At 35.0% G+C, this 14,123-nt stretch overlaps 1 protein-coding gene across 1 annotated transcript in view; it reads left to right on the forward strand.

Moving 5' to 3' along the window:
* LOC137616057 (cGMP-dependent protein kinase 1-like) overlaps positions 1-14,123 on the forward strand; it is a 127,379-nt gene that overhangs the window by 78,422 nt on the left and 34,834 nt on the right. The window contains exon 2 of the mRNA XM_068345735.1: positions 5,731-5,865. Coding sequence (XP_068201836.1) covers positions 5,731-5,833 — 103 coding nt within the window. The 3' untranslated portion in view covers positions 5,834-5,865. The remainder of the gene's footprint in view (positions 1-5,730; positions 5,866-14,123) is intronic.

Raw genomic sequence — 14,123 nt, forward strand, 5'->3', positions numbered from 1 at the left:
CTCGATAAGAATCTTGACGTTATGTTCGTGAATTGTTGGTGGTAGTTTTATTCAATATCTTCCATCATAGTTCAAGTCACTGTTGATGCACAATCAGTGTAAGCAAATCATGCAGTTTCATTGTCCTAAATGTCAGGATGTTTTCTTGGGAAGAAATTGTGAATATTTTTAAAAATTATTTCTTTGATATACTGTAGTATGTTGGTTGCCAGTATTTTATAGTAATAGATAGTATAATCTCTAGTTTGGTTAAAGTTATATTCCATAACTAACTAACTAACTAACCTTATATTACTTCGTGCTTCCCAATGACGCCCACATATGCAAAAGTGCACCATAATCTATAGAAACTTGTACAATGGAACACTAAATTCTCTTTTGATCCTGAATAATATTGTTCAATGAACTCATGAATTTTATCAGTCTGTATATGCTAAGCTCATTATAGAGAAGTTATGTAAAGTTTTAGCCATTAGATATATTTATTTTTAAATGTTATTATTATCTATATATTTTATTTTTGTATTTTTGTTTAGACACTCCAGATTTAGAAGATGGTTGCATTGTGATTGTTATTATTGCTTTATTTATCTGAAGAAATAAATGTGTCTTGATATGTATAAACTATAAATGTGATTCTCAGAGGCGCCATTGCTGTTGACATAGAAACATTCCAGGATCTTTATATTGTTACCAACAGAAACGTAAATTTATTGTTTTATTTCAAATTTATGTTCCTTGCCATACAAAATATATTCCAATTTAAATAATGTCCTTTCAAGGATGTTGCTCCATATTTCATTCAATTTTATTTTCGCACTTTCACTTCTCAATTTGAACTGCAGTAATAAAAGTAAACAGTTCTGACTCATGGACAATATCTCGGCGGTTGCAATATGTTATGGGCTCGAAAGACGTTTTGGAATTATTGTTAGTAATAGCTGAGCCATAAAGCAACCAGAAATTTCGTATATTAATCAGAATAGTTGATTTGACGAGTTTCTTATCAAGCTTGGCATAATGTACTGTACATAGCACATATGTTCCTGAGATATTCTTTTGGGTGATTTTATCCATATCTATCTATCAATCAGTCTATTTATACACAAACTCATATATATATATATATATATATATATATATATATATATATATATATATATATATATATATATATATATATATCACTCACTCACTAAATCCCGTCCGGAATTCTCCGGGTTGGGTCCTGCATCTGATATCGCCATTCTCTCCAGAGACTCCTATCCAATGCCATCTGTGCCAGCTGCTGAAATGTCTCTCCTCTATTTGCTTTCTTGAAGGTTTTCACCCATGTATCTCTTGGTCGTCCTCTCGGTCTATTTCCGGCCAATCGACCATGAAGCACTATCTTTGGCCATCTGTCCTGTTCCATCCTCTGTACATGCCCAAACCATCTCCTCTGAACATCTTCCACTCTAATCAGAATTGTGTCCTCAACACCAGCCATTTCTCTCACTCTCTCGTTCGTAATTCTGTCCTCCCATCTTACACCACAGATTCTTCTCAGACGTTTCATTTCAAAGGCTAATAACTTTTTCTCTTCTCTCTTCTTCAGTATCCAGCATTCAGCACCGTATATCACTGTGGGGATTACTATTGCTCTTAATAGCCTAATTTTCAACTTGATGGATATATTTCTATCTTTCCAGATTCTTCTTAGCCTTCCAAATGCTTTCTGGCCACTTGAGATTCGGTCTTGAATTGCCCTTTCCATCTTTCCATCTGCTGTGAAAAACACTCCCAAATATTTAAACTCATTGACTTGTTCCACTTTTCCCTCTGATAGCTGTATTTCTAAGGCCTCTCTCTGGCGTCCAATTTTCATACTTTTGGTTTTCTCTCTATTTATCACTAATTCATACCTACTGCACTGCTCCTCCACCATTCTCAACACTCTCTGTAGTTCCTCCTTAGTTTCTGCTAAAAGCACTGTCATTTGCATACCTCATGTTAGATATTTTTGTCCCTCCTATATCTATGCCACCCTCATAATCTCCAAGTGCCATTCTCATAACCCACATATATATATATATATATATATATATATATATATATATATATATATATATATATATATATATATATATATCATAATTGCACACTCCTAGGTTAGGATTGGTTTGAATAAATATATTATTGCTAAAGAGAATCGAAGAGGTGTAGCTGGGGGAGAGTGACTGCTCCCTGCACTCTAGTTTTTGGGGTGTCTAAATGTAGTATGATAGAGAGTAAAAGAAATGAGTATGTTTAGGAATAGAAGGAAGGATATATAGGCTTTGTGCTAGACAAAGATAAAAGGGAAGGGTGAAGTGACTGGTAGAGTGTCTGGGATTGAAAGGAGAAGAGCAAGAGAGGGTGTGGCTTTATTGCTGAGTGAATGGATGACAGGTAAAGTAGTGGAATGAAAGGAGATATATATCATCTAGGTTAATGTGGGTAAGGGTTAAGTCGGGTAGGGAATGTTGGGCTTTTGTTAGTGCGTATGGGGCAGGTTGTGAGAAAAGTGAAGAAGAGTGGAATAAGTTCTGGAATGAATTAACTAGTGTGTAGAAAGACTGGGTAGAAGGAATTACGTAGTTGTCATGGGTGACTTAAATGCTAGAGTGGGCGCTGGAGAGGTAGAAGGTGTCATTGGGAAATATAGCGTACCAGGTGAAAATGAAAGTGGTGAGAGACTGGTAAATATGTGTGTTGAGCAAGAGATGGTGATAAGTTCTAGCTTTTTCAAAAAGAAACATAAGAGGGGCCAATGGAAGGGTGGTAGAAAGGGCATTAGCAGATTGTGTGTTGGTAACTAAAAGACTGTAAGATTGAAAGACGTTCACGTGTTTAGGGGTATGACTAACGGTATGTCTGATCATTTTTTGGTGGAAGGGAAATTATTTGTAGCAAAAGGGTTGGGGAATAGAGTGGGGGGATGTAAAAGGGAGTTAGTGAAGGTTGAAGAGTTAATGAAATAGGAGGTAAAACGTGAATATCAAGAAAGGTTGAAAATGGCATATGACAGAGTGAAAGAAAGAGAAACTGGTAATTTAGAGGAGTGGAAGTTAGTAGTAGAAAATTTTTGGGGATTGCAAGTGATATGTGTGTCAAGAAGTTTGTTGGAGGCAGCATGAGGAAGGGCAGTGGATGGTAGAATGAAGGAGTGAAGGTAAAAGTGGAAGAGAACTCGAGCGCATTTGAAGAATGGCTGCAGAGTAATAGTGTAGAGAAGTATGAAAGATATAGAGAGAAAAATGTGGAAGTAAAGCGCAAGGTAACTGAGGCAAAGAGGGCAGCTGACCTGAGGTGGGGTCAGGGATTGGGTCGTTCATGTGAAGAGAATAAGAAGTTTTGGAAAGAAGTGAAGAGAGTAAGGAAGGCTGGTTCGAGAATTGAAGAAATAGTGAAAGATGGAAATGGAAGTATGTTAAAAGGAGAGGAGGTAAGGAAAAGGTGAGTGGAATATTTTGAAAGTTTACTAAATGTTGAGGATAATAGGGAGGCAGATACAATTGCTGTTGCAGGTGTTGAGGTGCCAGTGATGGGAGAGGAGAATGAGAGAGAGATTACAAGAGAGGAAGAGAGGAGAGCACTAGATGAAACGAGAGTAGGAAAAGCACCTGGTATGGATGGTGAGAGAGCTGAGATGTTGGAGGAAGGAGGTGTGACTGTACTTGAATGGTTGGTGAGATTGTTTAATATGTTTTTTGTGTTGTCAATGGTACCAGTAGATTGGGTTTGTGCATGTATTGTTCCATTTTATAAGGGTAAGGGAGATGTGCATAGGTGTTGTAATTCAAGGGGTATTGGTTTGTTAAGCGTAGTTAGAAAAGTGTATTGTAGAGTACTGATTAATAGGATAAAGGATAAAACATAGAATGCAATCTTAGAAGTACAGGGTGGTTTTAGAAGAGGTAGGGGATGGGGGATGTATGAATCAGATTTTTACAGTTAGACATATGTGAGAAATATTTAGTAAAAGGTAAGGAGGTGTATGTTGCGCTAATGGATATGGAGAAAGCTTATGATAGAGTTGATAGGGAAGCGATGTGGAATGTGATGAGGTTATATGGGATTGGTGGAAGGTTGTTGCAAACAGTGAAAAGTTTCTATATAGTTAGTAAATCGTGTGTTAGGATAGACAATGAAGAGAGCGATTGGTTTCTGGTGAGAGTGGGGTTGAGACTGGGATATGTGATGTTGCCATGTATGTTTAACTTCTATGTTGATGGAGTGGAGAGAGGTGAATGCTCGAGTACTTGGACGAGGATTAAAACTGGTAGACGAGACTGATCATGAATGGGAGGTAAATCAGTTGTTGTTTGCGGATGATACTGTGCTGGTTGTAGACGCGGAAGAGAAGCTTGGCCGATTAGTGACAGAATTTGGAAGGGTATGTGAAAGAAGGAAGTTGAGAGTTAATGTGGGTAGGAGTAAGGTTATGAGATGTATGAGAAGGGAAGGTGATGCGAGGTTGAATGTCATGTTAAATGGAGAGTTACTTGAGGAGGTGGATCATTTTAAGTACTTGGGGTCTGTTGTTGCAGCAAATAGTGGAGTGGAAGCAGATGTACGTCAGAGAGTGAATGAAGGATGCAAAGTGTGGGGTCAGTGAGGGGAGTGGTAAAGAATAGAGGGTTGGGCATGAATGTAAAGAGAGTTCTCTATGAGAAAGTGATTATACCAACTGTGATGTATGGATTGGAGTTGTCGGGAATGAAAGTGACGGAGAGGCAGAAATTGAATGTGATTGAGATGAAGTGTCTAAGGATTATGGCTGGTGTATTTCGAGTAGATAGGGTTAGGAACGAAGTGGTGAGGGTGAGAATGGGTGTAAGAAATGAGTTAGCAGCTAGAGTGGATATGAATGTGTTGAGGTGGTTTGGCCATGTTGAGGGAATGAAAAATGGCTGTCTGCTAAAGCAGGTGATGAATGCAAGAGTTGATGGGAGAAGTACAAGAGGAAGGTCAATGTTTAGGTGGATGGATGGAGTGAAGAAAGCTCTGGGCGATAGGAGGATAGATGTGAGAGAGGCAAGAAAGCGTGCTAGAAAAAGGAATGAATGGCAGCGATTGTGACGCAGTTCCGGTAGGCCCTGCTGCTTCCTCCGGTCGCCTTGGATGACCGCGGAGGTAGCAGCAGTAGGGGATTCAGCATTATAAAGCTTCATCTGTGGTGGATTATAGGGGAGGGTGGGCTGTGGCACCCTAGCAGTACCAGCCGAACTCGGTTGAGTCCCTTGTCATGCTGGGAGGAACGTAGAGAGGAAAGGTCCCCTTTTTTTGTTTCATTTGTTTGATGTCGGCTACCCCCCAAAATTGGTGGAAGTGCCTTGGTATACATATATATATATATATATATATATATATATATATATATATATATATATGTGTGTGTGTGTGTGTGTGTGTGTGTGTACACTTAGGTTAGGAATGGTTTGAATAAATAAATTGTTGCTTTAATCGTTTTTCACCGATATTTTTTTTACGTTCCCAATTATATATACCTTTTTAATGTTTTAATAAAAATATTCTTTTTGGAAACTTGTGTTTTTCCTATTTTTTTACATAGTATATGTAGAAATGGTATTTTTCTTTTTTTAAAAGGTATCTGATGAAATTTTTATCCCTACTGTATGTTTACCTTTTATTAATATTTTGAGGCTAATATTATGTGTATATCCCATTCTTTTTTATCCCCCTCAGACGACACCCTACTACTACTAGCACTACCAATACTACTAACCCTGACAGTGACAAACCTTGGCAACAGATGGCGTCGTCAGTGCGCTTGGTGCTGGCATTGTGAATGATGGGTAAAGTCTCGGCTCTTGTGATAGGGTAGGACGATGGAACATTTAGCACCCTCCTCTTATGTGAATTGTTGATGGACTGATATTGCTTGCTTGCTGTTGATGCTTTTCTTACGTCTGTCTTTTTATTTTTTAGTTTCTCTTTATTTTCTGCTCGGCATATTTAGCAGTAGTTGGCTACAGACAAACATGTGGTGATTGGAAAGCACGATTCTTTGCTGTATCTGTACGTTCACTTGTTTCTTGCTTTCACCCTCTGTTGTCTTTCCTATTTTATTTCTTGTTTACTGTTTCTTGTCTGACGATAATTTTCGCATTTACAGGTTATGCAGATGTTTTTCGTTATCACTCTCATATTCCGTGTAAGCTTATCTTGTGTTTGAAGACGTTCTTTCAGATACCACTAACTTTCAGTGTACTTGAGGATAATGATATTTGTATTCGATTATATATATATATATATATATATATATATGTATATATATATGCATATATGTGTATATACTGTATATATCATAGACATTATCTCCTTCTCTCTCAGTTCTTTTGCTGCATGTTTAGTGGAAGTGCAGTATTTTCTGTGATGGTTGATAAGCTTTTTATGGTTTCAGTATTTTGTGAAAAAAAAACTTTTTTTAGAATTACTTTTTTTTATCCGTATGAAAAACAAATTCCAATCCTTCGTTTCCAATTTTGATATATCATATATGTGTTGTTTCGATGGTTAATTATTTCATTTGGAATTTGTTATTCATGAATTGAATTTTATTTGCTTCCATGATTTTTTTCTTATGAAGTGTAGAGGTTCATAACTGTTTGAAGATTTCCATCCTAAGTTAAGTGTTAGCCTCTCACAATTCAATATATTGGTAACTTTACGCACGAGTATGAAGACTGTATTAGACCTCCATAGAAATTGACATAATGCTTTAGCTTATCCTATAGAATTTCGTTTTATTCAAAAAGAAAATTAGAATTATAAGGTCGAACATCAATCAGACTTTTTCTCTTCAGATTTTTTTCTTTTGCAAAGCTTTTTTGAGTTTATTTGCCGTAGGCTTTGCTCTGTGCTGCACTTCCCATTTGATTGTCAATCTTTAAGGTGTTTCCCGCTATATTCCGTTCTTAGTGCTGCATGGTACTGTACATTTGAAGGTCTTACTTATTATACTGCTTGGTTGTTTATTGATGACAAATTATTCTATTAATTCGTGTGCATATAAAGTATGTGTATTTAAATACTGTACCATATGTGAATGCCCCTTTAATGTATGTTATTCCAAAGGTGGAGTATATTCAATATTGGAAATATAAGTATATATATATATATATATATATATATATATATATATATATATATATATATATATATATATATATATGATAAATTTTGCACATTTTTACGTGTTTTTCATATTCAAATAAGCCATATATATTTTTGATATATTAATGTCTGGATTCTCTTAACAACCTCGGGATCACAGACCCAGGCGAAATCTCACAAAGACAAGAGCTTGGATCCGGCCGGGAATCGAACCCTGGTCGGCAAGCTTATATAGACAGTGACTAACCCACTTGGCCACTGTCTATATAAGCTTGCCGACCAGGGTTCGATTCCCGGCCGGATCCAAGCTCTTGTCTTTGTGAGATTTCGCCTGGGTCTGTGATCCCGAGGTTGTTAAGAGAATCCAGACATTAATATATCAAAAATATATATGGCTTATTTGAATATATATATATATATATATATATATATATATATATATATATATATATATATATATATATATATATATATATATACATATATATAGTGTGTGTGTCTGTAATATACACCTATACATAGATATATCAAATATGTGAGTGTGCGTGTACTGTATGTGTGTGTTAAGTAAGATACATTATATCTGTAGGTAAGATATACAACTAAATGTAGCTGTAAATGCTTAAGGGAAAGAAAATATTTACTTTGTTCTTGAAATGATTATAACCCATAAGTAGTTGATGGATCTTTATCCATTTATTTCTATTTGCATGTGTACCGTAGCATGAGAAAGCAGGTTATTAGTTATGAATAGCCAGTTTTGTCTTTTTATATCCAGTTGTCTTTCTGTGATAAAAGTAAAACATTATTAGGAATGTAAGTTAGGTCTACATACAACTTTGATACCAACTTTATCATCATTGTTATTATTATTATTATTATTATTATTATTATTATTATTATTATTATTATTAATCATTACTCTATTTTAGTACTGAGTAGGTGTATGAAAGATAGGGATTGAAAGTGTGAAGGTTGCTTATTACATAATGGCTTCAAGCTATGACAGAATTGTGAAGAAATGTTTGGTATACAACTATGAGAGGTTTTGATTTACAGTGAAAAGCATATTATCTTACAATGGTCATAAGTATCTAGGGTGATATGTTTTATAGGTTTTTTGAAGATGCACAATTTAAGTGCATTTTTGTTTTGAGTGCAAAAGCTTAGATGCATTTTCCTAATTTCAAGGTTATTGATGCTATGAAATTAGGAAGGGGTTGCAAATGCCTGGTGGAATGGTCGAAGTTAACAGAGGGTACGATTTTGACTAATTACTGTAGGGGCAATTGAAACGTGAACGGTATTGCAAATGGCGTTACGCTATTACATGTTGATGAAATAAGTTGCTTTAATGATCTTGGCTATATATCGGATTTTTAGAGCAAATGGTTGAGGTGAACCATAAAGAGTTTACTCAAAGTGTTAGACATAGAGTCGTAATATTATGATATACAAGAAAATCAGAACAATGATGTTGATTGATATGCACAAGTTAATGCAACATATTTGTGATTAGACATTTGTGTTGATTGCTAAAGTTGTTTTGTAATGATCAAAATTAAGTTAAATGAAATATAGTTCATATTTAGATATAGCCTAGTGGCTTCTGACTTAATATAGTTTCAAATTATGAATAATACTTAAGAGGTTGAAACTGAGCTTCAGATAATTAATTATGGATATTAATTTGATTTTATGGACAGTTGATTTGGACAGTTATTAATGCAAGGTTAAGGGGATTTAGTTTAACCCTCGGTGATTTTCCATTTGCCAAAATTGAAAAAGAAATAAAAGAATTATGAGATTTGTTTATTGATTTTCCAAACCAGTAGATAATTTCCATACTGATAATTGAAACTATAGGTGTTTTAACTCTTAAATGTAAGTCTGGCGTGGGTATACAACATTCCATTTCCGTAAAGTCTCCTTTTGGAATCTGCTCTGCCGACTGGATACACTCCCAATTAGTTTGATGAAGTGCAGTGGTTCTACCTTCAGGTTACTGCTATTGAAGCCTAGAGTTTACTCCTATTTTTGTAACTTGTTGCCTTGACATTTTTATTTCTTTTTTATTGGTCAGTGCGCCATATCCACCCTAAATGTTTCATGCTACATCGGTTCATTTGGCGTCTCCATCAACGTAGATCAGCTTCTGTTTTTATGTGGAAAGCTTTTAGAAATGTAAATGTCTAAATTCGTAGAAAATCTTGGTAGTACATTAGGAATACTTAAGAAATTGAGTAGACTTAGAAATTGAGTAGACTTAGAAATTTACTCTATGTTTCAAGAATTATAGCACATGAGACATGACTTTTTTTCCTAACTTAAAGGGAAACATTTGAATCGTCTTTTTTGTAAGTGTCTGATTTATTAAAATGCTTTTAATTGTGTAGCTTCATGTGAAATTAATCCTTAGAAAGCATGTTGCTCTCTCTCTCTCTCTCTCTCTCTCTCTCTCTCTCTCTCTCTCTCTCTCTCTCTCTCTCTCTCTCTCTCTCTCTCTCTCTATATATATATATATATATCAGGTTCATTGATTTACCAGGCTAGTCTCTTATGCATGCTGTGACTTCGGAAAAAGAATATTGATTTTATATTCCCAGAAGCTGTACGTAAGTTAGCTCTTTGCAAAGGACTAGAAACTATTTTGGCGAATGATACATTATAAATGGACCTAGTTGTGGCCCAAGAAAAAAATGGAATGTAATTTTAACACGGTCTTCCCTGGCTTTTCAAACAATGATTTCTAAACAGATCTAGGAATTTGGAAAGATGGTAAGATTCCCATCTTATACATTTTTTTTTTCATGTTTATTTTGGAAAGTTACTCATCTTTCCTACTTTACTATAGGTGTAATATTTCAGGCCTTCTCTTCCTTTTCATGAATATATATATATATATATATATATATATATATATATATATATATATATATATATATATATATATCTGTGTTTGAGTTTTTATGTATATCATATCAATGGTGATTTCTTCTCACAGGGTCAGTGCCAAAAAGGTGTTATGCTTCCTGATTTATCATACATTTGTGGGTAAGGTCAGTTGTATCGTTTCTGGAACCATAGACGTTAATTTTTTTTTGTTTTTTTTTTTTTTTGCCGGGGGGGAAACCCCCCAAGTACTGACGAGACCCGAAATAGCAGACCGAATAAGTAGTGGTGTAATGAACGTATTTCTATTGTCTGCTAGACTGTACAAAAGATCATAAGCAGGAATTCAATAGGGTGCTGAACAAGAATAAAAGTGGAAGAGAAACATAGAATGTAAATAATGGAGGGCGAATTTGAGCAAGAACTCGTAGGAGAATAGGAAATAGTTCTCGATGAAAGTATATATTTACAGAATTGTTGTTAATGAAGTGATCTCAGAATGAAAAAGACATGTTGTCCAAAGAGAATGCTGATCTGGGTAGATGTGGTGAGTACTTCGAAGAGCTGCGGAATAAGGGAGATACAAGAAAGATAGGTGTGAATGATACAAGAATGATAAAAGTTATTTGATGCATGTTGAAGTGACTATTGAGGAAATAAATGGGCCAGTTTAGAGGCTGAAGTATGGATAAAGATCGAGACTTGATAAGATTGCAAAAGACATGCGGAGATGTGGGTGTTAAAGTGTGATAAAGAGTGACTGACCAAGATGTTTAAGGTAGCCTGGGTGAGGTAAAGATTCTTATTTAATGGTTGAAATAAATACTTGTTCTTTTATATAAGGGTAAAGGTAAGGAGACAATTCTGATTGAGGAAGTGGGGTGGCTTAATTAGGGACGACCAACGTGTGTTTAGACTATGATGAGGAAGTGTGAATCGGGAGTTTCTTATAAAAATGCTGTGTGGGAAGTTTGAAAATGAAGGTTAAAACTGTAAGTTGCATACAGGATCTATAATAACTAATACCAGAATTGATGAAGAGGAAATATGAAACAAATGTTGATAAGGATGTCTGGTTAATAATAAGTTTTCATGATGGAAAGGGAGCACGTGTTAGAATTTGTAGGCAGAAGAATTCATGGATTAAAGCAATAAATGGGACCAAGAGAACGATGTCTTTTTTACTTCATATCTCTGTTTATCCTTATGAACGAAGTGATGTCAGAAGTCAGAGAAGTGACGATGGATTTTAAGTTGTTTGACAATAAAAATGGTCATATAATGGGTGTGAAAAGAAAAACTGCAAAAAGTTTGTTGGAAGAATTTGAAAGTTTTGGAAATAAATAATGTAGAATCAATGGGTTTGAAAGTGAAGAAAGTGGATAAGAAATGTGAGGATTAAGGATATGAATGTGAATGGAAACTGGAAATATAGCAGTGAATGATATTTAGAATTGAAGAATGGAACAAGATGGTTTGTATAGGGTTTCAGAGTAAACATACCGGTTAATAGTAGAGGTCTGATCACCGGAATAGGTGCAGCAGGGAAGAATTTTAAGTGGATACAGAAACCAGTGTGAAAATATTTCAATGGGTTGTTGACCCAACTCTCCTTAATGAAAGTCAATTGTACATGAGGAAAGAAAATTTTAGGTTAAAAAGGTGAAAGCTTTAGTGTAGATTTTTTCCATGATTTATGTGCCATGAAAAGAGCTAAAAGCAATGAAAGAATGAAGATATGTTGAGACGTGGTATAAGGGTAGTGCCATATCCTCTGTAGCACAGTCTTCCACTGTCTCGGGGTAGAGGTCTCTTGCTTGAGGGTACACTCGGGCACACTATTCAAATCTTGTTTTTCTTCCTCTTGTTTGTTTAAAGTTTTTTATTGTTTATATATGAAAGAATTATTTTAATGTGTTACTTTTCTCGAAAAATTTTATATTAATTGTTTGTTACTTCTGTTGTAGTCTGTTTATTTCCTTATTTCCTCACTGGGCTATTTTCTCTATTGAAGCCCTTGGGCTTTTAGCATCCTGCTTTTCCAGCTACGGTTGTAGCTTAGCTAAAAAAAAAAATAATAATTAGTTTACAATTTGGAAGCGTTTGTTATAATGATGAGAAGGAAATATGGAAAGTTCTATTTACACGTTGTAAAAGATGTTTTTGAAAATAGGGTATCAACTTCCAAGAAACCAGAGAGCTCCCGCAAGATAAACGTGAATCCTCTCCTGATGAGCTTTCTCTGTAAGTGAATGAAGTTGCTAATGATGTGATTTTTTTTTCTGCACAGGAGGATTGTCCATGATTTAGCATTTATAATACGAAAATGATAGTGATCATAAGTATCTCCTTTTAAAAACCCTAAATATTGTAAAAATATAGACAATGTACCTATGTAAATAAGTTTGTTTACCGTGTGTATTCATGTATTACGAATTCATCTGATTAGTTATAACCTTTGATCCAATCTCTCATAAATATGAATTTGTTTAATTAAAAAAAAAAAACACCATTATCGTATGCAATAGGACTGTTAAGGCCAGATTTACGACAAAATAAATGGTTGGTTAACAGAAGGCTAGCTAAAGATCCTCATAAACAGTTAGTTAGCCAGAAGTGACTGCCCCATCACTTTAACAGACTTGTTAGAAGTCTCTTGTGTGACCAAAAACTGTGATCCAAATGAAGTATATAAGGAAGTCCGATCTAATCTGGAAATAAAGAAGCAACTTAAACATCTAACAGAGATTCTGCGCCCATTCAAATAGACAACGTAGTTTCATCATTATTTGAGATGATATTCGCTTTTGGTATTCTCTGGAAGTTTCTTTGGCTGCAGTTACAATTGAAAATGGATCTGAAAGGTATTTTCTGATTTGGGTAGTTGTATAGGCTGTACGAACTTCTGTTGTAAGGGACCTAGTTTTAATATTTATATATATTTATATATATATTTGAAGAGCGATTAGGTGGCATTTGCATGTAGAGATTTGACAGTTGGGTAAAGCCCTAACACTTGTATGATGTTCTTTTTATTTATTTTTCGTAATGTGTCAATTTGTATTATTTCTGTGATATTTTTGAAGTTTTTTCAAGCATCATCACACACTTTTTGTAAATTGGTAGATAAGATCATAAAGATAAAGAAAGCGTTTGAGCTGTTATTGAACTATTTACAGTTTGTAAAGTAGGATTGCTTTTCCATTGTCAGTTATTATAATGTAGAACTTCTTTTGGTATTCTGTAGCATTATTTTTCGTTATCAGAGAGAGTGCACATTCAATTCGGTAACATGCTTATTTCTACACAAAATTCGTTAGAAAAAATTATATTTATCTAACGGTTGAACAACTCATTTAGTGGTGTTCCCAAATACTATTTACCTTAAGTCTGAGGTATCGTACAAATTAGATAGTGTTAGTACACCCAACAACAAAACCGGTGTCGCCTGGCCAGACCTGACTATAGAGAGATCATGCCCCTCTTGCTCTGAAAGGTGGCCGACGTTAAACAACCGAGACATCGTTAGGATGGTTTGAATGTGAGGAGGAGGGAAATTACCGATATCACTCAAAGAAATGCGGTGAAGAGAGAGAACTTTTTTATTCTTTTAAGAAATGTAATCTAATATTATTTCGAAACTAATTCATCAAAAATTTTATCATAACTTTTTATGTGAATTTTCCTATCCTATTTCTATATAAAATTTTCTTGAATAATATTTGAACTGACTATGCATATTAATATTCATAACATGGAAATATCCTTCATTTGCATTTTCTTAAGCAATTCCTCTCTCTCTCTCTCTCTCTCTCTCTCTCTCTCTCTCTCTCTCTCTCTCTCCCCACACACATACACACTGTAGCCTATGCATTATATGTAGGGGCTAATAATGTATTGTTTCAAATAGCACCTATAGTGGCCTTTTTCAAAATTTCGAAGGTAATGAGGTTTAATGGTTTTGTTGTTGATTTCAGTGTTTTCCTTTGATTTCGATCATGAGCCACGTAGCTCGGTGTGGTTGTGGTCAGCTTTTGTCAAGGGCTACCTGGCTCCGGCCCTCTTAGAGA

Source organism: Palaemon carinicauda, chromosome 22, assembly GCF_036898095.1.
Source record: "Palaemon carinicauda isolate YSFRI2023 chromosome 22, ASM3689809v2, whole genome shotgun sequence".
Classification (NCBI taxonomy): Eukaryota; Metazoa; Arthropoda; class Malacostraca; order Decapoda; family Palaemonidae; genus Palaemon; species Palaemon carinicauda.